The sequence below is a fragment of the Lampetra planeri genome, unplaced genomic scaffold (genome assembly GCF_965212315.1).
Source record: "Lampetra planeri unplaced genomic scaffold, kcLamPlan1.2.h2 scaffold_1485, whole genome shotgun sequence".
Taxonomy (NCBI): Eukaryota; Metazoa; Chordata; class Hyperoartia; order Petromyzontiformes; family Petromyzontidae; genus Lampetra; species Lampetra planeri.
In genome coordinates, this window is record NW_027614207.1 from 2,578 (window position 1) to 28,832 (window position 26,255).

Below are 26,255 nucleotides of genomic sequence, written 5' to 3' on the forward strand. Positions count from 1 at the left end.
ATTATTCTTCTTGTTGGTGCCCCCGAGTGCGAGGTGCAGTAGCATTCAGCAGCCAGGAGAGGAATCAATTGGGTCTCCTGAATCAACATCATCATCAACATCTTCATCATCAGCATCTTCAACATCATCAACATCATCATCATCAACATCTTCATCATCATCATCATCGTCATTATCAACATCATCTTCATCATCACATCATCAACATCATCAACATCAGCATCATCATCAACATCAACATCTTCATCACAACATCATCATCATCAGCATCATCATCATCAACATCAACATCATCAACATCTTCATCATCATCAACATCATCAACATCAACATCATCAACATCAGCATCATCAGCATCATCATCAACATCAACATCATCAACATCTTCATCATCATCAACATCAACATCATCAACATCATCATCAACATCATCATCAGCATCATCATCATCATCATCAACATCATCAACATCATCTTCATCATCATCAACATCATCATCAGCATCATCATCAACATCAACATCATCAACATCTTCATCATCATCAACATCAACATCATCAACATCAACATCATCAACATCGCATCATCAGCATCATCAGCATCATCATCGTCATTATCAACATCATCTTCATCATCAGCATCATCAACATCATCATCAGCATCATCATCATCATCAACATCATCATCAACATCATCAACATCATCATCAACATCATCAACATCATCATCAGCATCATCACCACCATCATCATCCTCACCACATTCAGAAGCATCACCATCATCACCGTCATCATCATCATCATCACCATCACCACTATCATTGTCATCACCACCCCCACCACCACCGTCATCATCACCATCATCATCACCACCATCACCACCCCCACCACCACTACCACCATCATCATCGTCACTATCATCACCACCACCATCACCACCATCATCACCAACACCATCACCACCACCCCCCCCCCCCACCACCACCACCATCACCACCACCACCACCACCCCCACCCCCACCACCACACTCACTCCCACCACCACCATCACCACCATCACCACCACCACCACCACCACCCCCACCACCACCACCATCACCACCACCACCACCACCCCCACCCCCACCACCACACTCACTCCCCACCACCACCATCACCACCATCACCACCACCCACCACCACCACCCCCACCACCACCACCACCACCACCCCCACCACCACCCACCATCACCACCCACCACCACCACCACCACCACCACCACACTCACTCACCACCATCACCACCACCACCACCACCACCCCCACCACCACCACCACCACCACCCCCACCACCACCACCATCACCACCACCACCACCACCACCACCACCCCCACCACCACCCCCCCCACCACCACACTCACTCCCACCACCACCACCACCATCACCACCACCACCATCATTGTCACCATCATCATCACCATCACCACCATCACCACCACCACCCTCACCACTCACCCTGCTGCGTGATCTGGAAGCGCCTGCGACTGGCCAGGCACCACGGCCTGCAGCATCTCGTGTGGGGACACGTGCGCCTTGAAGTTGCGCGGGTTCCACAACTTGCGCATCAGCTCCCCGAAGCGTCGCACCAGCATGAAGGACGAGTCGCCGGAGGGGCGACGGATCCCGCGGTAGTTGCCCTCCTCGAGAAAGTAGTTCCTCAGCGGAGGGGTGTTAGACAGAGCCTGCGAGAGAGACACGTGGTGAGAGAGACACGGGGAGAGAGAGACACGGTGAGAGAGAGACACCAGCATGAAGGACGAGTCGCCGGAGGGGCGACGGATCCCGCGGTAGTTGCACTCCTCGAGAAAGTAGTTCCTCAGCGGAGGGGTGTTAGACAGAGCCTGCGAGAGAGACACGTGGTGAGAGAGACACGGTGAGAGAGAGACACGGGGAGAGAGAGACACGGGGGTGTTAGACAGAGCCTGTGAGAGAGACACGGGGTGTTAGACAGAGCCTGCGAGAGAGACACGGGGGTGTTAGACAGAGCCTGTGAGAGAGACACGGGTTGTTAGACAGAGCCTGTGAGAGAGACACGGTGAGAGAGACACGGTGAGAGGGGAGAGAGAGAGACACGGTGAGACACGGGGAGAGAGACACGGGGGGAGAGGACAGGGTGAGGGAGACACGGTGAGAGAGACAGGGTGAGAGAGAGACACGGGGGAGAGAGACACGGTGAGAGACACGGGGAGAGAGACGCGGGGAGAGACACGGGGAGAGAGACGCGGGGAGAGGGGAGAGACACGGGGTGTTAGACAGAGCCTGCGGTGGTGGTGGTGGTGGAGACACGGGGAGAGAGACACGGTGAGAGACACGGGGAGAGAGACGCGGGGAGAGACACGGTGAGAGGGGAGAGACACGGGGTGTTAGACAGAGCCTGTGGTGGTGGTGAGGGGGGGGAGAGAGACACGGTGAGAGGGGGAGAGACACGGGGTGTTAGACAGAGCCTGTGGTGGTGGTGAGGGGGAGACACGGTGAGAGGGGAGAGACACGGTGAGAGACGCGGGGAGAGACACGGGGGGGAGAGAGACGGTGAGAGAGAGACGGTGAGACACGGGGAGAGAGACACGGTGAGGGAGACACGGTGAGAGGGGAGAGAGACACGGTGAGAGACGCGGGGAGAGACACGGAGAGAGAGACACGGTGAGAGAAACACGGGGAGAGAGACACGGGGAGAGAGACACGGGGGAGAGAGACACGGGGAGAGAAACACGAGGAGAGAGACACGGGGAGAGAGACACGGGGAGAGAGACACGGGGAGAGAGACACGGGGAGAGAGACACGGGGAGAGAGACACGGGGAGAGAGAGACACGGGGGTGTTAGACAGAGCCTGTGGTGGTGGTGGTGGGGGGGGAGAGAGACACGGTGAGAGGGGAGAGACACGGGGGTGTTAGACAGAGCCTGTGGTGGTGGTGAGGGGGAGACACGGTGAGAGGGGGAGAGACACGGTGAGAGACGCGGGGAGAGACACGGGGGGAGAGAGACGGTGAGAGAGAGACGGTGAGACACGGGGAGAGAGACACGGTGAGGGAGACACGGTGAGAGGGGAGAGAGACACGGTGAGAGACGCGGGGAGAGACACGGGGGGAGAGAGACGGTGAGAGAGAGACGGTGAGACCACGGGGAGAGAGACACGGTGAGGGAGACACGGGTGAGAGGGGAGAGAGACACGGTGAGAGACGCGGGGAGAGACACGGAGAGAGAGACACGGTGAGAGAAACACGGGGAGAGAGACACGGGGAGAGAGACACGGGGAGAGAGACACGGGGAGAGAAACACGGGGAGAGAGACACGGGGAGAGAGGACACGGGGAGAGAGACACGGGGAGAGAGGACACGGGGAGAGAGACACGGGGAGAGAGACACGGGGAGAGAGACACGGGGAGAGAGACACGGGGAGAGAGACACGGGGGTGTTAGACAGAGCCTGTGGTGGTGGTGGGGGGGGAGAGACACGGTGAGAGGGGAGAGAGACACGGGGAGAGAGACACGGCTCTGCTGTGTATGGTGTGAAAGAAGTTCAACACACACACAGCTCTCACTTGTAAGCACCGTGACCCTGTTATTATTGATGTTGTTGTGGTGGTTGTTGTTGTTGTGGTGGTTGTTGTTGTGGTTGTGTTTGTTGCGGTTGTTGTTGTGTTTGTTGCGGTTGTTTATGTTGTTGTGGTTGTTGTTGTGTTTGGTTGTTGTGGTTGTTGTTGTTGTTGTTGTTGTGCTTTGTTGTTGTGTTTGTTGTTGTTGTGCTTGTTGTTGTTGTTGTGCTTGTTGTTGTTGTTGTGCTTGTTGTTGTTGTTGTGCTTGTTGTTGTTGTTGTGCTTGTTGTTGTTGTGTTTGTTGTTGTTGTGCTTGTTGTTGTTGTTGTGCTTGTTGTTGTTGTTGTGCTTGTTGTTGTTGTTGACTATGTTGTTGTTGTTGTTGTGCTTGTTGTTGTTGTTGACTATGTTGTTGTTGTTGTTGTGCTCCCACCTGCAGCACGGCGTTGGCGTAGTCGTTGGCCTTGATGTTGTTGTGTTTGTTGTTGTTGTGCTTGTTGTTGTTGTGCTTGTTGTTGTGTTTGTTGTTGTGTTTGTTGTTGTTGTGTTTGTTGTTGTGCTTGTTGTTGTTGTGGTTGTTGTTGTTGTGTTTGTGTTGTTGTTGTGCTTGTTGTTGTTGTTGTGCTTGTTGTTGTTGTTGTGCTTGTTGTTGTTGTTGACTATGTTGTTGTTGTTGTTGTGCTCCCACCTGCAGCACGGCGTTGGCGTAGTCGTTGGCCTTGATGTTGTTGAGCCCCACGATGCCCGGCAAGTAGGTGGCTCCGTCGTAGGCGCGCGACAGGCGCGCCTGCAGACTCAGAGACGCGATGTGGGCTCGCTGCGAACGTGGGCTTCAGCACGTACTGGGACACGGGGAGAGAGACACGGGGAGAGAGACACGGGGAGAGAGACACGGAGACACGGGGAGAGAGACACGGGGAGACACAGGGAGAGAGAGAGAGAGACACGTGGAGTGAGACACAGAGACACGGGGAGAGACGCGCCTGCAGACTCAGAGACGCGATGTGGGCTCGCGCGAACGTGGGCTTCAGCACGTACTGAGACACGGGGAGAGAGACACGGGGAGAGAGACACGGAGACACGGGGAGAGAGACACGGGGAGACACAGGGAGAGAGAGAGAGAGACACGTGGAGTGAGACACAGAGACACGGGGAGAGACGCGCCTGCAGACTCAGAGACGCGATGTGGGCTCGCGCGAACGTGGGCTTCAGCACGTACTGGGACACGGGGAGAGAGACACGGGGAGAGAGACACGGTGAGACACAGGGAGAGAGAGAGAGAGACACGTGGAGTGAGACACAGAGACACGGGGAGAGACGCGCCTGCAGACTCAGAGACGCGATGTGGGCTCGCGGCGAACGTGGGCTTCAGCACGTTACTGGGACACGGGGAGAGAGACACGGGGAGAGAGACACGGTGAGACACAGGGAGAGAGAGAGAGAGACACGTGGAGTGAGACACAGAGACACGGGGAGAGACGCGCCTGGAGACTCAGAGACGCGATGTGGGCTCGCGCGAACGTGGGCTTCAGCACGTACTGAGACACGGGGAGAGAGACACGGTGAGACACAGGGAGAGAGAGAGAGAGACACGTGGAGTGAGACACAGAGACACGGGGAGAGACGCGCCTGCAGACTCAGAGACGCGATGTGGGCTCGCTGCGAACGTGGGCTTCAGCACGTACTGAGACACGGGGAGAGAGACACGGGGAGAGAGACACGGTGAGACACAGGGAGAGAGAGAGAGAGACACGTGGAGTGAGACACAGAGACACGGGGAGAGACGCGCCTGGAGACTCAGAGACGCGATGTGGGCTCGCGCGAACGTGGGCTTCAGCACGTACTGGGACACGGGGAGAGAGACACGGGGAGAGAGACACGGAGACACGGGGAGAGAGACACGGGGAGACACAGGGAGAGAGAGAGAGAGACACGTCGAGTGAGACACAGAGACACGGGGAGAGACGCGCCTGGAGACTCAGAGACGCGATGTGGGCTCGCGCGAACGTGGGCTTCAGCACGTACTGGGACACGGGGAGAGAGACACAGAGACACGGGGAGAGAGACACAGAGACACGGTGAGAGAGACACGGAGACACAGAGACACGGTGAGAGACACAGAGACACGGGGAGAGAGACACAGAGACACAGAGACACGGTGAGAAGACACAGACACGGGGAGAGAGACACGGAGACACAGAGACACGATGTGGGCTCGCGTGAACGTGGGGCTTCAACACGTACTGAGACACGGGGAGAGAGACACAGAGACACGGGGAGAGAGACACGGGGAGAGAGACACGGCGAGAGAGACACGGGGAGAGAGACACGGGGAGAGAGACGCGGGGAGAGAGACACGGGGAGAGAGACACGGGGAGAGAGACACGGTGAGAGACACGGGGAGAGACACGGGGAGAGAGACACGGGGAGAGAGACACGGGGAGAGAGACACGGGGAGAGAGACACGGGGAGAGAGACACGGGGAGAGAGACGCGGGGAGAGAGACACGGGGAGAGAGACACGGGGAGAGAGACACGGGGAGAGAGACACGGGGAGAGAGACACGGGGAGAGAGACACGGGGAGAGAGACACGGGGAGAGAGACACGGCGAGAGAGACACGGTGAGAGACACGGGGAGAGAGACACGGGGAGAGAGACACGGGGAGAGAGACACGGTGAGAGACACGGGGAGAGAGACAGGGGAGAGAGACACGGGGAGAGAGACACGGGGAGAGAGACACGGGGAGAGAGACACGGGGAGAGAGACACGGGGAGAGAGACACGGGGAGAGAGACACGGGGAGAGAGACACGGGGAGAGAGACACGGGGAGAGAGACACGGTGAGAGACACGGGGAGAGAGACGCGGGGAGAGAGACACGGGGAGAGAGACACGGAGACACAGAGACACGGGGAGAGACACAGAGACACGGGGAGAGAGAGACACGGGGAGAGAGAGACACGGGGAGACACAGGGAGAGAGAGAGACACAGGGAGAGAGAGACACAGGGAGAGAGACACGGGGAGAGAGACACACAGAGACACGGGGAGAGAGACACGAGACAGAAAGAGACACACGGAGGGAGGGAGGGAGAGAGACACAGGGAGTGAGAGACACCCACAGACAGACACGGGGAGAGAGACACGGGGAGAGACACACGAGAGAGAGACACGGGGAGAGAGTGGTTGAGTGAGTGGCTGGTTGAGTGAGTGAGTGCGTGAGTGAGTGAGTGGTTGAGTGAGTGAGTGAGTGTGTGACTGAGTGAGTGGTTGAGTGAGTGGCTGGTTGAGTGAGTGCGTGAGTGAGTGTGTGAGTGAGTGAGTGTGTGAGTGAGTGAGTGGGTGAGTGTGTGAGTGTGTGAGTGTGTGAGTGAGTGAGTGGTTGAGTGAGTGAGTGTGTGCGTGTGTGAGTGAGTGTGTGAGTGTGTGAGTGTGTGAGTGAGTGAGTGTGTGAGTGTGTGAGCGGGTGAGTGTGTGTGTGAGTGTGTGAGTGTGTGAGTGAGTGAGTGGTTGAGTGAGTGAGTGCGTGAGTGAGTGAGTGGTCGAGTGAGTGAGTCAGTGGTTGAGTTAGTGAGTGTGTGGGTGGGTGGGTGAGTGAGTGAGTGGGTGGGTGAGTGAGTGAGTGGTTGAGTGAGTGAGTGAGTGTGTGACTGTGTGTCTGAGTGAGTGTGTGAGTGTGTGAGTGTGTGACTGAGTGAGTGTGTGAGTGAGTGACTGACTGACTGAGTGTGTGAGTGAGTGGTTGAGTGAGTGAGTGCGTGAGTGAGTGGTTGAGTGAGTGAGTCAGTGGTTGAGTTAGTGAGTGAGTGAGTGTGTGACTGTGTGTCTGAGTGAGTGTGTGAGTGTGTGAGTGTGTGACTGAGTGAGTGTGTGAGTGAGTGGGTGAGTGAGTGAGTGTGTGAGTGAGTGAGTGTGTGAGTGAGTGTGTGAGTGAGTGTGTGAGTGAGTGTGTGAGTGAGTGTCTGAGTGAGTGACTGAGTGAGTGAGTGTGTGGGTGGGTGAGTGAGTGAGTGAGTGGGTGGGTGAGTGAGTGGGTGGGTGAGTGAGTGAGTGAGTGAGTGTGTGAGTGGGTGTGTGAGTGAGTGAGTGTCTGAGTGAGTGACTGAGTGAGTGAGTGTGTGGGTGGGTGGGTGAGTGAGTGAGTGGGTGGGTGAGTGAGTGAGTGGTTGAGTGAGTGAGTGCGTGAGTGAGTGAGTGAGTCAGTGGTTGAGTTAGTGAGTGAGTGAGTGTGTGACTGTGTGTCTGAGTGAGTGTGTGAGTGTGTGAGTGTGTGACTGAGTGAGTGTGTGAGTGAGTGACTGACTGACTGAGTGTGTGAGTGAGTGGTTGAGTGAGTGAGTGCGTGAGTGAGTGGTTGAGTGAGTGAGTCAGTGGTTGAGTTAGTGAGTGAGTGAGTGTGTGACTGTGTGTCTGAGTGAGTGTGTGAGTGTGTGAGTGTGTGACTGAGTGAGTGTGTGAGTGAGTGAGTGGGTGACTGAGTGAGTGTGTGAGTGAGTGTGTGAGTGAGTGTGTGAGTGAGTGTGTGAGTGAGTGTGTGAGTGAGTGTGTGAGTAAGTGTCTGAGTGAGTGACTGAGTGAGTGAGTGTGTGGGTGGGTGGGTGAGTGAGTGAGTGAGTGGGTGGGTGAGTGGGTGGGTGAGTGAGTGAGTGTGTGAGTGTGTGTGAGTGAGTGTGTGAGTGTGTGAGTGGGTGAGTGTGTGAGTGACTGAGTGACTGAGTGACTGACTGAGTGACTGAGTGACTGACTGAGTGAGTGACTGACTGAGTGTGTGAGTGAGTGTCTGAGTGAGTGACTGAGTGAGTGAGTGTGTGGGTGGGTGAGTGAGTGAGTGAGTGGGTGGGTGAGTGAGTGAGTGGGTGGGTGAGTGAGTGAGTGTGTGAGTGTGTGTGTGAGTGAGTGAGTGTGTGAGTGTGTGAGTGGGTGTGTGAGTGAGTGAGTGTGTGAGTGACTGAGTGACTGAGTGACTGACTGAGTGACTGAGTGTCTGACTGAGTGAGTGACTGACTGAGTGACTGAGTGAGTGAATGAGTGAATGAGTGAATGAGTGAGTGACTGAATGACTGAGTGACTGAGTGACTGACTGAGTGAGTGACTGAGTGTGTGAGTGACTGAGTGACTGACTGAGTGAGTGACTGAGTGAGTGAGTGACTGAGTGACTGAGTGACTGACTGAGTGACTGACTGACTGACTGAGTGAGTGAATGAGTGAATGAGTGAGTGACTGAATGACTGACTGAGTGACTGAGTGACTGAATGACTGAGTGACTGACTGACTGAGTGAGTGACTGAGTGTGTGAGTGACTGAGTGAGTGACTGAGTGAGTGACTGAGTGAGTGAGTGAGTGTGTGAGTGAGTGAATGACTGAGTGACTGACTGACTGAGTGACTGAGTGAGTGAGTGACTGAGTGACTGACTAACTGACTGACTGACTGAGTGTGTGAGTGTGTGAGTGTGTGAGTGAGTGACTGAGTGAGTGAGTGAGTGACTGAGTGAGTGAGTGTGTGAGTGAGTGTGTGAGTGAGTGTGTGAGTGAGTGTGTGAGTGAGTGTGTGAGTGAGTGAGTGACTGAGTGACTGAGTGAGTGAGTGACTGAGTGAGTGAGTGTGTGAGTGAGTGTGTGAGTGAGTGTGTGAGTGAGTGTGTGTGTGAGTGACTGAGTGACTGAGTGAGTGAGTGAGTGACTGAGTGAGTGAGTGAGTGTGTGAGTGAGTGTGTGAGTGAGTGTGTGAGTGAGTGTGTGTGTGTGTGAGTGAGTGACTGAGTGTGTGAGTGAGTGAGTGTGTGAGTGAGTGTGTGAGTGAGTGACTGACTGACTGAGTGAGTGTGTGAGTGAGTGAGTGTGTGAGTGAGTGAGTGTGTGAGTGAGTGTGTGAGTGAGTGTGTGAGTGAGTGACTGACTGAGTGAGTGTGTGAGTGAGTGAGTGTGTGAGTGAGTGAGTGTGTGAGTGAGTGTGTGAGTGAGTGTGTGAGTGAGTGACTGACTGAGTGGATGTGTGAGTGAGTGAGTGTGTGAGTGAGTGAGTGTGTGAGTGAGTGTGTGAGTGAGTGACTGACTGACTGAGTGAGTGTGTGAGTGAGTGTGTGTGTGAGTGAGTGAGTGTGTGAGTGAGTGAGTGAGTGAGTGACTGAGTGAGTGAGTGAGTGACTGAGTGAGTGAGTGAGTGACTGACTGAGTGAGTGACTGAGTGAGTGAGTGTGTGTGTGAGTGAGTGAGTGACTGAGTGACTGAGTGAGTGAGTGACTGAGTGACTGACTGACTGAGTGACTGAGTGACTGAGTGAGTGACCCACAGTGATGTCCTCCAGCGAGGAGTCCAGGATGGGGTAGTTGTCAGGCAGGCAGTAGAAGCGCAGTGAGTGCAGGTTCAGGTAGACGTGGTGTGTGAGTGTGTGAGTGTGTGAGTGTGTGAGTGAGTGAGTGGGTGAGTGTGTGAGTGAGTGACTGAGTGAGTGACTGACTGAGTGACTGACTGAGTGACTGACTGAGTGAGTGACTGAGTGAGTGACTGAGTGAGTGACTGAGTGTGTGAGTGTGTGAGTGAGTGTGTGAGTGAGTGTGTGAGTGTGTCAGTGTGTGAGTGTGTGAGTGAGTGAGTGACTGAGTGACTGAGTGACTGAGTGAGTGACTGACTGAGTGACTGACTGAGTGAGTGACTGACTGACTGAGTGACTGAGTGAGTGACTGAGTGAGTGAGTGACTGACTGACTGAGTGACTGAGTGAGTGACTGAGTGACTGAGTGAGTGACCCACAGTGATGTCCTCCAGCGAGGAGTCGAGGATGGGGTAGTTGTCAGGCAGGCAGTAGAAGCGGAGTGAGTGCAGGTTCAGGTAGACGTGGTGAGTGAGTGTGTGAGTGTGTGAGTGAGTGTGTGAGTGTGTGTGTGAGTGAGTGAGTGTGTGAGTGTGTGAGTGAGTGTGTGAGTGTGTGAGTGAGTGTGTGAGTGTGTGAGTGAGTGAGTGACCCACAGTGATGTCCTCCAGCGAGGAGTCGAGGATGGGGTAGTTGTCAGGCAGGCAGTAGAAGCGGAGTGAGTGCAGGTTCAGGTAGACGTGGTGTGTGAGTGTGGGAGTGAGTGTGTGAGTGAGTGAGTGTGTGAGTGTGTGTGAGTGAGTGAGTGTGTGAGTGTGTGAGTGACTGAGTGAGTGACCCACAGTGATGTCCTCCAGCGAGGAGTCGAGGATGGGGTAGTTGTCAGGCAGGCAGTAGAAGCGGAGTGAGTGCAGGTTCAGGTAGACGTGGTGTCCGGCCTGCACGCTGTGAGTGTGTGTGAGTGAGTGTGTGAGTGAGTGACTGAGTGAGTGAGTGACTGAGTGACTGACTGACTGAGTGACTGAGTGAGTGACTGAGTGAGTGAGTGACCCACAGTGATGTCCTCCAGCGAGGAGTCGAGGATGGGGTAGTTGTCAGGCAGGCAGTAGAAGCGGAGTGAGTGCAGGTTCAGGTAGACGTGGTGAGTGTGTGTGTGAGTGTGTGAGTGAGTGTGTGAGTGTGTGAGTGAGTGTGTGAGTGTGTGAGTGAGTGTGTGAGTGTGTGAGTGAGTGTGTGAGTGAGTGTGTGAGTGAGTGAGTGACCCACAGTGATGTCCTCCAGCGAGGAGTCGAGGATGGGGTAGTTGTCTGGCAGGCAGTAGAAGCGGAGTGAGTGCAGGTTCAGGTAGACGTGGTGTCCGGCCTGCACGCTGTGAGTGTGTGTGAGTGAGTGTGTGAGTGAGTGAGTGTGTGAGTGTGTGAGTGAGTGAGTGACTGACTGAGTGACTGAGTGACTGACTGAGTGACTGAGTGACTGAGTGAGTGAGTGACCCACAGTAATATCCTCCAGCGAGGAGTCGAGGATGGGGTAGTTGTCAGGCAGGCAGTAGAACCTGAGTGAGTGCAGGTTCAGGTAGACGTGGTGAGTGTGTGAGTGAGTGTGTGAGTGAGTGTGTGAGTGTGTGAGTGAGTGTGTGAGTGAGTGTGTGAGTGACTGAGTGAGTGACTGAGTGACTGAGTGACTGAGTGAGTGACTGAGTGAGTGAGTGACCCACAGTGATGTCCTCCAGCGAGGAGTCCAGGATGGGGTAGTTGTCAGGCAGGCAGTAGAAGCGGAGTGAGTGCAGGTTCAGGTAGACGTGGTGTGTGAGTGAGTGTGTGAGTGTGTGAGTGAGTGAGTGAGTGTGTGAGTGAGTGTGTGAGTGAGTGTGTGAGTGACTGAGTGAGTGACTGACTGAGTGAGTGACCCACAGTGATGTCCTCCAGCGAGGAGTCGAGGATGGGGTAGTTGTCAGGCAGGCAGTAGAAGCGGAGTGAGTGCAGGTTCAGGTAGACGTGGTGTCCGGCCTGCACGCTGTGAGTGTGTGTGAGTGAGTGTGAGTGAGTGAGTGAGTGTGTGAGTGAGTGTGTGAGTGAGTGACTGACTGAGTGACTGAGTGACTGACTGAGTGACTGAGTGACTGAGTGACTGAGTGAGTGACCCACAGTGATGTCCTCCAGCGAGGGAGTCGAGGATGGGGTAGTTGTCAGGCAGGCAGTAGAAGCGGAGTGAGTGCAGGTTCAGGTAGACGTGGTGTGTGAGTGTGTGTGAGTGAGTGTGTGAGTGAGTGAGTGGGTGAGTGTGTGAGTGACTGAGTGAGTGACTGACTGAGTGACTGACTGAGTGAGTGACTGAGTGAGTGACTGAGTGTGTGAGTGTGTGAGTGAGTGTGTGAGTGAGTGTGTGAGTGTGTCAGTGTGTGAGTGTGTGAGTGAGTGACTGAGTGACTGATGTGACTGAGTGAGTGACTGACTGAGTGACTGACTGAGTGACTGAGTGACTGACTGAGTGACTGAGTGAGTGACCCACAGTGATGTCCTCCAGCGAGGAGTCGAGGATGGGGTAGTTGTCAGGCAGGCAGTAGTAGAAGCGGAGTGAGTGCAGGTTCAGGTAGACGTGGTGAGTGAGTGTGTGAGTGAGTGTGTGACTGAGTGAGTGAGTGGCTGAGTGAGTGAGTGAGTGTGTGAGTGTGTGAGTGTGTGAGTGAGTGAGTGAGTGTGTGAGTGAGTGACTGACTGAGTGACTGAGTGACTGAGTGAGTGACTGAGTGAGTGAGTGACCCACAGTGATGTCCTCCAGCGAGGAGTCCAGGATGGGGTAGTTGTCTGGCAGGCAGTAGAAGCGGAGTGAGTGCAGGTTCAGGTAGACGTGGTGAGTGAGTGTGTGTGAGTGTGTGACTGACTGAGTGAGTGAGTGTGTGAGTGAGTGAGTGACTGAGTGAGTGACTGAGTGAGTGACTGAGTGAGTGACCCACAGTGATGTCCTCCAGCGAGGAGTCGAGGATGGGGTAGTTGTCAGGCAGGCAGTAGAAGCGGAGTGAGTGCAGGTTCAGGTAGACGGTGGTGGTGAGTGTGGTGAGTGTGTGAGTGTGTGAGTGAGTGGGGAGTGTGTGAGTGAGTGTGTGAGTGAGTGAGTGTGTGAGTGTGTGAGTGAGTGAGTGTTGTGAGTGAGTGACTGACTGAGTGACTGAGTGACTGAGTGTGTGAGTGACCCACAGTGATGTCCTCCAGCGAGGAGTCCGAGGATGGGGTAGTTGTCAGGCAGGCAGTAGAAGCGGAGTGAGTGCAGGTTCAGGTAGACGTGGTGAGTGTGTGAGTGAGTGAGTGAGTGGTGTGAGTGGAGTGTGTGAGTGTGTGAGTGAGTGTGTGAGTGAGTGTGTGAGTGACTGAGTGAGTGACTGAGTGACTGAGTGAGTGACTGAGTGAGCTGAGTGAGTGAGTGACCCACAGTGATGTCCTCCAGCGAGGAGTCGAGGATGGGGTAGTTGTCAGGCAGGCAGTAGAAGCGGAGTGAGTGCAGGTTCAGGTAGACGTGGTGTCCGGCCTGCACGCTGTGAGTGTGTGTGAGTGAGTGTGTGAGTGAGTGACTGAGTGAGTGAGTGACTGAGTGACTGACTGACTGAGTGACTGAGTGAGTGACTGAGTGAGTGAGTGACCCACAGTGATGTCCTCCAGCGAGGAGTCGAGGATGGGGTAGTTGTCAGGCAGGCAGTAGAAGCGCAGTGAGTGCAGGTTCAGGTAGACGTAGTGAGTGAGTGAGTGTGTGAGTGAGTGTGTGTGAGTGTGTGAGTGAGTGTGTGAGTGACTGAGTGACTGAGTGAGTGAGTGACTGAGTGACTGACTGACTGAGTGACTGAGTGACTGAGTGAGTGACCCACAGTGATGTCCTCCAGCGAGGAGTCCAGGATGGGGTAGTTGTCAGGCAGGCAGTAGAAGCGGAGTGAGTGCAGGTTCAGGTAGACGTGGTGTGTGAGTGTTGTGAGTGTGTGAGTGTGTGAGTGAGTGAGTGGGTGAGTGTGTGAGTGAGTGACTGAGTGAGTGACTGACTGAGTGACTGACTGAGTGACTGACTGAGTGAGTGACTGAGTGAGTGACTGAGTGAGTGACTGAGTGTGTGAGTGTGTGAGTGAGTGTGTGAGTGAGTGTGTGAGTGTGTCAGTGTGTGAGTGTGTGAGTGAGTGAGTGACTGAGTGACTGAGTGACTGAGTGAGTGACTGACTGAGTGACTGACTGAGTGAGTGACTGACTGACTGAGTGACTGAGTGAGTGACTGAGTGAGTGAGTGACTGACTGACTGAGTGACTGAGGTGAGTGACTGAGTGACTGAGTGAGTGACCCACAGTGATGTCCTCCAGCGAGGAGTCGAGGATGGGGTAGTTGTCAGGCAGGCAGTAGAAAGCGCAGTGAGTGCAGGTTCAGGTAGACGTGGTGTCCGGCCTGCACGCTGTGAGTGTGTGTGAGTGAGTGTGTGAGTGAGTGACTGAGTGAGTGAGTGACTGAGTGACTGACTGACTGAGTGACTGAGTGAGTGACTGAGTGAGTGAGTGACCCACAGTGATGTCCTCCAGCGAGGAGTCGAGGATGGGGTAGTTGTCAGGCAGGCAGTAGAAGCGGAGTGAGTGCAGGTTCAGGTAGACGTGGTGAGTGTGTGTGTGAGTGTGTGAGTGAGTGTGTGAGTGTGTGAGTGAGTGTGTGAGTGTGTGAGTGAGTGTGTGAGTGTGTGAGTGAGTGTGTGAGTGAGTGTGAGTGAGTGAGTGACCCCACAGTGATGTCCTCCAGCGAGGAGTCGAGGATGGGGGTAGTTGTCTGGCAGGCAGTAGAAGCGGAGTGAGTGCAGGTTCAGGTAGACGTGGTGTCCGGCCTGCACGCTGTGAGTGTGTGTGAGTGAGTGTGTGAGTGAGTGTGTGAGTGTGTGAGTGAGTGAGTGACTGACTGAGTGACTGAGTGACTGACTGAGTGACTGAGTGACTGAGTGAGTGAGTGACCCACAGTAATATCCTCCAGCGAGGAGTCGAGGATGGGGTAGTTGTCAGGCAGGCAGTAGAACCTGAGTGAGTGCAGGTTCAGGTAGACGTGGTGAGTGTGTGAGTGAGTGTGTGAGTGAGTGTGTGAGTGTGTGAGTGAGTGTGTGAGTGAGTGTGTGAGTGACTGAGTGAGTGACTGAGTGACTGAGTGACTGAGTGAGTGACTGAGTGAGTGAGTGACCCACAGTGATGTCCTCCAGCGAGGAGTCGAGGATGGGGTAGTTGTCAGGCAGGCAGTAGAAGCGGAGTGAGTGCAGGTTCAGGTAGACGTGGTGTCCGGCCCTGCACGCTGTGAGTGTGTGTGAGTGAGTGTGTGAGTGAGTGTGTGAGTGAGTGTGTGAGTGAGTGAGTGACTGACTGAGTGAGTGACTGACTGAGTGACTGACTGAGTGACTGAGTGACTGAGTGACTGAGTGAGTGAGTGACCCACAGTGATGTCCTCCAGCGAGGAGTCCAGGATGGGGTAGTTGTCAGGCAGGCAGTAGAAGCGCAGTGAGTGCAGGTTCAGGTAGACGTGGTGAGTGTGTGAGTGAGTGTGTGAGTGAGTGTGTGAGTGTGTGAGTGAGTGTGTGAGTGAGTGTGTGAGTGACTGAGTGAGTGACTGAGTGACTGAGTGACTGAGTGAGTGAGTGACCCACAGTGATGTCCTCCAGCGAGGAGTCCAGGATGGGGTAGTTGTCAGGCAGGCAGTAGAAGCGGAGTGAGTGCAGGTTCAGGTAGACGTGGTGTGTGAGTGAGTGAGTGTGTGAGTGAGTGAGTGACTGAGTGACTGACTGAGTGAGTGACCCACAGTGATGTCCTCCAGCGAGGAGTCGAGGATGGGGTAGTTGTCAGGCAGGCAGTAGAAGCGGAGTGAGTGCAGGTTCAGGTAGACGTGGTGTCCGGCCTGCACGCTGTGAGTGTGTGTGAGTGAGTGTGTGAGTGAGTGAGTGTAGTGAGTGAGTGTGTGAGTGAGTGACTGACTGAGTGACTGAGTGACTGACTGAGTGACTGAGTGACTGAGTGACTGAGTGAGTGACCCACAGTGATGTCCTCCAGCGAGGAGTCGAGGATGGGGTAGTTGTCAGGCAGGCAGTAGAAGCGGAGTGAGTGCAGGTTCAGGTAGACGTGGTGTGTGAGTGTGTGTGAGTGAGTGTGTGAGTGAGTGAGTGGGTGAGTGTGTGAGTGACTGAGTGAGTGACTGACTGAGTGACTGACTGAGTGAGTGACTGAGTGAGTGACTGAGTGTGTGAGTGTGTGAGTGAGTGTGTGAGTGAGTGTGTGAGTGTGTCAGTGTGTGAGTGTGTGAGTGAGTGACTGAGTGACTGAGTGACTGAGTGAGTGACTGACTGAGTGACTGACTGAGTGACTGAGTGACTGACTGAGTGACTGAGTGAGTGACCCACAGTGATGTCCTCCAGCGAGGAGTCGAGGATGGGGTAGTTGTCAGGCAGGCAGTAGAAGCGGAGTGAGTGCAGGTTCAGGTAGACGTGGTGAGTGAGTGTGTGAGTGAGTGTGTGACTGAGTGAGTGAGTGGCTGAGTGAGTGAGTGAGTGTGTGAGTGTGTGAGTGTGTGAGTGAGTGAAGTGAGTGTGTGAGTGAGTGACTGACTGAGTGACTGAGTGACTGAGTGAGTGACTGAGTGAGTGAGTGACCCACAGTGATGTCCTCCAGCGAGGAGTCCAGGATGGGGTAGTTGTCTGGCAGGCAGTAGAAGCGGAGTGAGTGCAGGTTCAGGTAGACGTGGTGAGTGAGTGTGTGTGAGTGTGTGACTGACTGAGTGAGTGAGTGTGTGAGTGAGTGACTGAGTGAGTGACTGAGTGAGTGACTGAGTGAGTGACCCACAGTGATGTCCTCCAGCGAGGAGTCGAGGATGGGGTAGTTGTCAGGCAGGCAGTAGAAGCGGAGTGAGTGGCAGGTTCAGGTAGACGTGGTGAGTGTGTGAGTGTGTGAGTGAGTGAGTGAGTGTGTGAGTGAGTGTGTGAGTGAGTGAGTGTGTGAGTGAGTGAGTGTGTGAGTGTGTGAGTGAGTGAGTGAGTGTGTGAGTGAGTGACTGACTGAGTGACTGAGTGACTGAGTGTGTGAGTGACCCACAGTGATGTCCTCCAGCGAGGAGTCGAGGATGGGGTAGTTGTCAGGCAGGCAGTAGAAGCGGAGTGAGTGCAGGTTCAGGTAGACGTGGTGAGTGTGTGAGTGAGTGAGTGAGTGTGTGAGTGAGTGTGTGAGTGTGTGAGTGAGTGTGTGAGTGAGTGTGTGAGTGACTGAGTGAGTGACTGAGTGACTGAGTGAGTGACTGAGTGACTGAGTGAGTGAGTGACCCACAGTGATGTCCTCCAGCGAGGAGTCGAGGATGGGGTAGTTGTCAGGCAGGCAGTAGAAGCGGAGTGAGTGCAGGTTCAGGTAGACGTGGTGTCCGGCCTGCACGCTGTGAGTGTGTGTGAGTGAGTGTGTGAGTGAGTGACTGAGTGAGTGAGTGACTGAGTGACTGACTGACTGAGTGACTGAGTGAGTGACTGAGTGAGTGAGTGACCCACAGTGATGTCCTCCAGCGAGGAGTCGAGGATGGGGTAGTTGTCAGGCAGGCAGTAGAAGCGGAGTGAGTGCAGGTTCAGGTAGACGTGGTGTCCGGCCTGCACGCTGTGAGTGTGTGTGAGTGAGTGTGTGAGTGAGTGACTGAGTGAGTGAGTGACTGAGTGACTGACTGACTGAGTGAGTGACCCACAGTGATGTCCTCCAGCGAGGAGTCGAGGATGGGGTAGTTGTCAGGCAGGCAGTAGAAGCGCAGTGAGTGCAGGTTCAGGTAGACGTGGTGTGTGAGTGTGTGAGTGTGTGACTGACTGAGTGAGTGAGTGTGTGAGTGAGTGAGTGAGTGACTGACTGAGTGACTGAGTGACTGAGTGAGTGAGTGACCCACAGTGATGTCCTCCAGCGAGGAGTCGAGGATGGGGTAGTTGTCAGGCAGGCAGTAGAAGCGGAGTGAGTGCAGGTTCAGGTAGACGTGGTGTGTGAGTGTGGGAGTGAGTGTGTGAGTGAGTGAGTGTGTGAGTGTGTGAGTGAGTGAGTGTGTGAGTGTGTGAGTGACTGAGTGTGTGAGTGTGTGAGTGACTGAGTGAGTGACCCACAGTGATGTCCTCCAGCGAGGAGTCGAGGATGGGGTAGTTGTCAGGCAGGCAGTAGAAGCGGAGTGAGGTGCAGGTTCAGGTAGACGTGGTGTCCGGCCTGCACGCTGTGAGTGTGTGTGAGTGAGTGTGTGAGTGAGTGACTGAGTGAGTGAGTGACTGAGTGACTGACTGACTGAGTGACTGAGTGAGTGACTGAGTGAGTGAGTGACCCACAGTGATGTCCTCCAGCGAGGAGTCGAGGATGGGGTAGTTGTCAGGCAGGCAGTAGAAGCGCAGTGAGTGCAGGTTCAGGTAGACGTGGTGAGTGTGTGTGAGTGAGTGAGTGTGTGAGTGAGTGAGTGACTGAGTGAGTGAGTGACCCACAGTGATGTCCTCCAGCGAGGAGTCGAGGATGGGGTAGTTGTCAGGCAGGCAGTAGAAGCGCAGTGAGTGCAGGTTCAGGTAGACGTGGTGAGTGAGTGAGTGTGTGAGTGAGTGAGTGAGTGACTGAGTGAGTGAGTGACCCACAGTGATGTCCTCCAGCGAGGAGTCGAGGATGGGGGTAGTTGTCAGGCAGGCAGTAGAAGCGCAGTGAGTGCAGGTTCAGGTAGACGTGGTGAGTGTGTGAGTGAGTGTGTGTGTGAGTGAGTGACTGAGTGAGTGAGTGACTGAGTGAGTGAGTGTGTGAGGTGAGTGAGTGAGTGACTGAGTGAGTGAGTGACCCACAGTGATGTCCTCCAGCGAGGAGTCGAGGATGGGGTAGTTGTCAGGCAGGCAGTAGAAGCGCAGTGAGTGCAGGTTCAGGTAGACGTGGTGTCCGGCCTGCACGCTGTGAGTGTACGCATGGGACTTCTGCCCACGCCCTGACAGGGGGAGGGGGGGGGGGGAGGGGGGGGGGGGGGGGAGAGAGAGGGGGGGAGGGGGGACAGAGGGGGGGACAGAGGGGGGGGGGTGAGGGGGGGGGAGAGAGGGGGAGGAGAGAGAGAGGGGGGGGGGGAGGGGGGGGAGAGGGAGGGGGGGAGAGAGGGGGGGGAGGGGGGAGAGAGGGGGGGAGAGAGAGAGGGGGGGAGGGGGGGAGGGGGGACAGAGGGGGGGGAGGGGGGAGGGGGGGGAGGGGGGGGAGGGGGGAGGGGGGGGAGGGGGGGGAGGGGGAGAGGGGGGGGGAGAGAGAGGGGGGAGGGGGGGAGGGGGGACAGAGGGGGGGGAGGGGGGAGGGGGGTGAGGGGGGAGAGAGAGAGAGGGGGGGAGGGGGGAGAGAGGGGGGGAGGGGGGAGAGGGGGGGGGAGGGGGGAGAGAGGGGGGGAGAGAGAGGGGGGGGGAGGGGGGAGAGGGGGGGGGAGGGGGGTGAGGGGGGAGAGAGAGAGAGGGGGAGAGGGGGGGGGAGGGGGGTGAGGGGGGAGAGAGGGGGGGAGAGAGAGAGGGGGGGGGAGGGGGGAGAGGGGGGGGGAGGGGGGTGAGGGGGGAGAGAGAGAGAGGGGGGGAGGGGGGAGAGGGGGGGGGAGGGGGGTGAGGGGGGAGAGAGAGAGAGGGGGAGAGGGGGGAGAGGGGGGGGGAGGGGGGAGAGAGGGGGGGAGAGAGAGAGGGGGGGGAGGGGGAGAGGGGGGGGGAGGGGGGTGAGGGGGGGAGAGAGAGAGAGGGGGGGAGGGGGGAGAGGGGGGGGGAGGGGGGTGAGGGGGGAGAGAGAGAGAGGGGGGGAGGGGGGAAAGAGGGGGGGAGGGGGGAGAGGGGGGGGGAGGGGGGAGAGAGGGGGGGAGAGAGAGAGAGGGGGGGAGGGGGGAAAGAGGGGGGGAGGGGGGAGAGGGGGGGGAGGGGGGTGAGGGGGGAGAGAGGGGGGGAGAGAGGGGGGGGGGAGGGGGGAGAGGGGGGGGGAGGGAGGTGGGGGGAGAGAGAGAGAGGGGGGGAGGGGGGAGAGGGGGGGGGAGGGGGGTGAGGGGGGAGAGAGAGAGAGGGGGAGAGGGGGGAGAGGGGGGGGGAGGGGGGAGAGAGGGGGGGGAGAGAGAGAGGGGGGGGGAGGGGGGAGAGGGGGGGGAGGGGGGTGAGGGGGGAGAGAGAGAGAGGGGGGAGGGGGGGGGAGGGGGGGTGAGGGGGGGAGGAGAGAGAGAGGGGGGGAGGGGGGAAAGAGGGGGGAGGGGGGAGAGGGGGGGGGAGGGGGGAGAGAGGGGGGGAGAGAGAGAGAGGGGGGGAGGGGGAATAGGGGGGAGGGGGGAGAGGGGGGGGAGGGGGGTGAGGGGGGAGAGAGAGGGGGGGGGAGGGGGGAGGGGGGGGGAGAGGGGGGGGGAGAGAGGGGGGAGGGGGGGGAGGGGGGGGGAGGGGGGAGAGAGGGGGGGAGAGAGAGAGGGGGGGGGAGGGGGGAGAGGGGGGGGGAGGGGGGAGAGAGGGGGGGAGAGAGAGAGGGGGGGGAGGGGGGTGAGGGGGGGAGGGGGGAGAGGGGGGGGGTGGGGGGAGAGGGGGGGGGGAGGGGGGAGAGGGGGGGGGGGGAGGGGGGTGAGGGGGGAGAGAGAGAGGGGGGGAGGGGGGAGAGGGGGGGGGGAGGGGGGGGGAGGGGGGGGGAGAGAGAGGGGGGGTGGGGGGAGAGGGGGGGGGAGGGGGGGTGAGGGGGGGAGTGAGAGTGGGGGGAGGGGGGGGGAGGGGGGGGAGAGGGGGGGGAGAGAGAGAGGGGGGGGGAGGGGGGAGAGGGGGGGGAGAGAGGGGGGGAGGGGGGAGAGGGGGGGGGGGAGAGAGGGGGGGGAGGGGGGGGGGGGAGAGAGGGGGGGGGAGAGGGGAAAGTGAGTGGTGAGTGTGAGTGGTGAGTGTGAGTGGTGAGTGTGAGTGGTGAGTGGTGAGTGTGAGTGGTGAGTGTGAGTGGTGAGTGTGAGTGGTGAGTGTGAGTGGTGAGTGTGAGTGGTGAGTGTGAGTGGTGAGTGGTGAGTGTGAGTGGTGAGTGTGAGTGGTGAGTGTGAGTGGTGAGTGTGAGTGGTGAGTGGTGAGTGTGAGTGGTGAGTGGTGAGTGTGAGTGGTGAGTGTGAGTGGTGAGTGTGAGTGGTGAGTGTGAGTGGTCAGTGTGAGTGGTGAGTGTGAGTGGTGAGTGGTGAGTGTGAGTGGTGAGTGGTGAGTGTGAGTGGTGAGTGTGAGTGGTGAGTGGTGAGTGAGAGTGGTGAGTGTGAGTGGCGAGTGTGAGTGGCGAGTGTGAGTGGCGAGTGTGAGTGGTGAGTGTGAGTGGTGAGTGTGAGTGGTGAGTGTGAGTGGTGAGTGTGAGTGGTGAGTGGTGAGTGGTGAGTGTGAGTGGTGAGTGGTGAGTGGTGAGTGGTGAGTGTGAGTGGTGAGTGGTGAGTGGTGAGTGTGAGTGGTGAGTGGTGAGTGTGAGTGGTGAGTGGTGAGTGGTGAGTGGTGAGTGGTGAGTGGTGAGTGTGAGTGGTGAGTGTGAGTGGTGAGTGGTGAGTGTGAGTGGTGAGTGTGAGTGGTGAGTGGTGAGTGTGAGTGGTGAGTGGTGAGTGGTGAGTGTGAGTGGTGAGTGTGAGTGGTGAGTGGTGAGTGTGAGTGGTGAGTGGTGAGTGTGAGTGGTGAGTGTGAGTGGTGAGTGGTGAGTGTGAGTGGTGAGTGGTGAGTGTGAGTGGTGAGTGGTGAGTGGTGAGTGTTGAGTGGTGAGTGGTGAGTGGTGAGTGTGAGTGGCGAGTGTGAGTGGTGAGTGGTGAGTGGTGAGTGGTGAGTGTGAGTGGTGAGTGTGAGTGGTGAGTGTGAGTGGTGAGTGTGAGTGGTGAGTGTGAGTGGTGAGTGTGAGTGGTGAGTGGTGAGTGGTGAGTGGTGAGTGGTGAGTGTGAGTGGTGAGTGTGAGTGGTGAGTTTGAGTGGTGAGTGGTGAGTGTGAGTGGTGAGTGTGAGTGGTGAGTGTGGGTGGTGAGTGGTGAGTGTGAGTGGTGAGTGTGAGTGGTGAGTGTGAGTGGTGAGTGTGAGTGGTGAGTGTGAGTGGTGAGTGTGAGTGGTGAGTGTGAGTGGTGAGTGTGAGTGGTGAGTGTGAGTGGTGAGTGTGAGTGGTGAGTGTTGAGTGGTGAGTGTGAGTGGTGAGTGTTGAGTGGTGAGTGGTGAGTGGTGAGTGGTGAGTGGTGAGTGGTGAGTGGTGAGTGGTGAGTGTGAGTGGTGAGTGTGAGTGGTGAGTGTGAGTGGTGAGTGTGAGTGGTGAGTGTGAGTGTGAGTGGTGAGTGTGGGTGGTGAGTGGTGAGTGTGAGTGGTGAGTGTGGGTGGTGAGTGTGAGTGGTGAGTGTGAGTGGTGAGTGGTGAGTGTGAGTGGTGAGTGGTGAGTGTGAGTGGTGAGTGTGAGTGGTGAGTGGTGAGTGGTGAGTGTGAGTGGTGAGTGTGAGTGGTGAGTGTGAGTGGTGAGTGTTGAGTGGTGAGTGGTGAGTGGTGAGTGTGAGTGGTGAGTGGTGAGTGTGAGTGGTGAGTGGTGAGTGTGAGTGTGAGTGGTGAGTGTGAGTGGTGAGTGTGAGTGGCGAGTGTGAGTGGCGAGTGTGAGTGGCGAGTGTGAGTGGTGAGTGTGAGTGGTGAGTGTGAGTGGTGAGTGTGAGTGGTGAGTGTGAGTGGTGAGTGTGAGTGGTGAGTGTGAGTGGTGAGTGGTGAGTGTGAGTGGTGAGTGGTGAGTGGTGAGTGTGAGTGGTGAGTGTGAGTGGTGAGTGTGAGTGGTGAGTGTGAGTGGTGAGTGTGAGTGGTGAGTGTGAGTGGTGAGTGTGAGTGGTGAGTGTGAGTGGTGAGTGTGAGTGGTGAGTGGTGAGTGTGAGTGGTGAGTGGTGAGTGTGAGTGGTGAGTGTGAGTGGTGAGTGTGAGTGGTGAGTGTGAGTGGTGAGTGTGAGTGGTGAGTGTGAGTGGTGAGTGGTGAGTGTGAGTGGTGAGTGTGAGTGGTGAGTGTGAGTGGTGAGTGTGAGTGGTGAGTGGTGAGTGTGAGTGGTGAGTGGTGAGTGTGAGTGGTGAGTGTGAGTGGTGAGTGTGAGTGGTGAGTGTGAGTGGTCAGTGTGAGTGGTGAGTGTGAGTGGTGAGTGGTGAGTGTGAGTGGTGAGTGGTGAGTGTGAGTGGTGAGTGTGAGTGGTGAGTGGTGAGTGAGAGTGGTGAGTGTGAGTGGCGAGTGTGAGTGGCGAGTGTGAGTGGCGAGTGTGAGTGGTGAGTGTGAGTGGTGAGTGTGAGTGGTGAGTGTGAGTGGTGAGTGTGAGTGGTGAGTGGTGAGTGGTGAGTGGTGAGTGTGAGTGGTGAGTGGTGAGTGGTGAGTGGTGAGTGGTGAGTGTGAGTGGTGAGTGGTGAGTGGTGAGTGTGAGTGGTGAGTGGTGAGTGTGAGTGGTGAGTGGTGAGTGGTGAGTGGTGAGTGGTGAGTGTGAGTGGTGAGTGTGAGTGGTGAGTGGTGAGTGTGAGTGGTGAGTGTGAGTGGTGAGTGGTGAGTGTGAGTGGTGAGTGGTGAGTGGTGAGTGTGAGTGGTGAGTGTGAGTGGTGAGTGGTGAGTGTGAGTGGTGAGTGGTGAGTGTGAGTGGTGAGTGTGAGTGGTGAGTGGTGAGTGTGAGTGGTGAGTGGTGAGTGTGAGTGGTGAGTGGTGAGTGTTGAGTGGTGAGTGGTGAGTGGTGAGTGTGAGTGGCGAGTGTGAGTGGTGAGTGGTGAGTGGTGAGTGGTGAGTGTGAGTGGTGAGTGTGAGTGGTGAGTGTGAGTGGTGAGTGTGAGTGGTGAGTGTGAGTGGTGAGTGTGAGTGGTGAGTGGTGAGTGGTGAGTGGTGAGTGTGAGTGGTGAGTGTGAGTGGTGAGTTTGAGTGGTGAGTGGTGAGTGTGAGTGGTGAGTGTGAGTGGTGAGTGTGGGTGGTGAGTGGTGAGTGTGAGTGGTGAGTGTGAGTGGTGAGTGTGAGTGGTGAGTGTGAGTGGTGAGTGTGAGTGGTGAGTGTGAGTGGTGAGTGTGAGTGGTGAGTGTGAGTGGTGAGTGTGAGTGGTGAGTGTGAGTGGTGAGTGTGAGTGGTGAGTGTGAGTGGTGAGTGTTGAGTGGTGAGTGTGAGTGGTGAGTGTTGAGTGGTGAGTGGTGAGTGGTGAGTGGTGAGTGGTGAGTGTGAGTGGTGAGTGTGAGTGGTGAGTGTGAGTGGTGAGTGTGAGTGGTGAGTGTGAGTGTGAGTGGTGAGTGTGGGTGGTGAGTGGTGAGTGTGAGTGGTGAGTGTGGGTGGTGAGTGTGAGTGGTGAGTGTGAGTGGTGAGTGGTGAGTGTGAGTGGTGAGTGTGAGTGGTGAGTGTGAGTGGTGAGTGGTGAGTGGTGAGTGTGAGTGGTGAGTGTGAGTGGTGAGTGTGAGTGGTGAGTGTTGAGTGGTGAGTGGTGAGTGGTGAGTGTGAGTGGTGAGTGGTGAGTGGTGAGTGTGAGTGGTGAGTGGTGAGTGTGAGTGTGAGTGGTGAGTGTGAGTGGTGAGTGTGAGTGGCGAGTGTGAGTGGCGAGTGTGAGTGGCGAGTGTGAGTGGTGAGTGTGAGTGGTGAGTGTGAGTGGTGAGTGTGAGTGGTGAGTGTGAGTGGTGAGTGTGAGTGGTGAGTGTGAGTGGTGAGTGGTGAGTGTGAGTGGTGAGTGGTGAGTGGTGAGTGTGAGTGGTGAGTGTGAGTGGTGAGTGTGAGTGGTGAGTGTGAGTGGTGAGTGTGAGTGGTGAGTGGTGAGTGTTGAGTGGTGAGTGGTGAGTGTGAGTGGTGAGTGTGAGTGGTGAGTGGTGAGTGTGAGTGGTGAGTGATGAGTGGTGAGTGTGAGTGGTGAGTGTGAGTGGTGAGTGTGAGTGGTGAGTGTGAGTGTTGAGTGGTGAGTGGTGAGTGTGAGTGTTGAGTGGTGAGTGGTGAGTGTGAGTGGTGAGTGTGAGTGGTGAGTGTGAGTGGTGAGTGTGAGTGTTGAGTGGTGAGTGGTGAGTGTGAGTGTTGAGTGGTGAGTGGTGAGTGTGAGTGGTGAGTGTGAGTGTTGAGTGGTGAGTGGTGAGTGTGGGTGGCGAGTGTGAGTGGTGAGTGTGAGTGGTGAGTGTGAGTGGTGAGTGTGAGTGGTGAGTGTGAGTGGTGAGTGTTGAGTGGTGAGTGGTGAGTGTGAGTGGTGAGTGTGAGTGGTGAGTGTGAGTGGTGAGTGTGAGTGTTGAGTGGTGAGTGGTGAGTGGTGAGTGTGAGTGGTGAGTGTGAGTGGTGAGTGGTGAGTGGTGAGTGTGAGTGGTGAGTGTGAGTGGTGAGTGTGAGTGGTGAGTGTGAGTGGTGAGTGTGAGTGGCGAGTGTGAGTGGTGAGTGTGGGTGGCGAGTGTGGGTGGCGAGTGTGAGTGGTGAGTGGTGAGTGTGAGTGGTGAGTGGTGAGTGGTGAGTGGTGAGTGTGAGTGGTGAGTGGTGAGTGTGAGTGGTGAGTGATGAGTGTGAGTGTGGGTGGCGAGTGTGAGTGTTGAGTGGTGAGTGGTGAGTGGTGAGTGTGAGTGGTGAGTGGTGAGTGTGAGTGGTGAGTGGTGAGTGTGAGTGGTGAGTGTGAGTGGTGAGTGTGAGTGGTGAGTGTGAGTGGTGAGTGTGAGTGGTGAGTGGTGAGTGTGAGTGGTGAGTGTGAGTGGTGAGTGTGAGTGGTGAGTGTGAGTGGCGAGTGTGAGTGGCGAGTGTGAGTGGTGAGTGGTGAATGTGAGTGGTGAGTGGCGAGTGTGAGTGGTGAGTGTGAGTGGTGAGTGTGAGTGGTGAGTGTGAGTGGTGAGTGTGAGTGGTGAGTGTGAGTGGCGAGTGTGAGTGGCGAGTGTGAGTGGCGAGTGTGAGTGGTGAGTGTGAGTGGTGAGTGTGAGTGGCGAGTGTGGGTGGCGAGTGTGAGTGGTGAGTGTGAGTGGTGAGTGTGAGTGGTGAGTGTGAGTGGTGAGTTACCTTGGAAGTATTTGCCACAGACCAGGCAGGCGTAGACGTTGATGTGTGACAAAGACACTGAGCAAAGCTTCTCAAAGTCAAAATCAAGCAGACTCCTACAGAGAGACACGGGGAGAGAGACACTCACTCACCCACTCACTCACTCATTCATTCACTCACCCACTCATTCATTCACTCACTCACCCACTCATTCATTCACTCACCCACTCACTCATTCATTCACTCACCCACTCATTCATTCACTCACCCACTCACTCAATCACCCACCCACTCACCCACCCACTCACCCACCCACTCACCCACTCACCCACTAACCCACCCACTCACCCACCCACTCACCCACTCACCCACCCACCCACTCACCCACTCACCCACCCACTCACTCACTCACCCACTCACTCACCCACTCACTCATTCATTCACTCACCCACTCACTCATTCATTCACTCACCCACTCACCCACCCACTCAT

At 56.5% G+C, this 26,255-nt stretch overlaps 1 protein-coding gene across 1 annotated transcript; it reads right to left on the minus strand.

Annotated features, from left to right (window-relative positions):
- Window positions 1–25,887, minus strand: USP39 (ubiquitin specific peptidase 39; the record flags this gene model as incomplete). Its single annotated transcript, XM_078622377.1, is given in 8 exon segments — window positions 1–39; window positions 41–74; window positions 1,491–1,531; window positions 1,533–1,721; window positions 4,260–4,388; window positions 5,232–5,255; window positions 18,687–18,823; window positions 25,785–25,887. Coding segments are annotated over 8 exon segments (696 nt in total), but the record flags the coding sequence as incomplete, so codon positions are not given.
- Window positions 25,888–26,255: the final 368 nt, after the last annotated feature.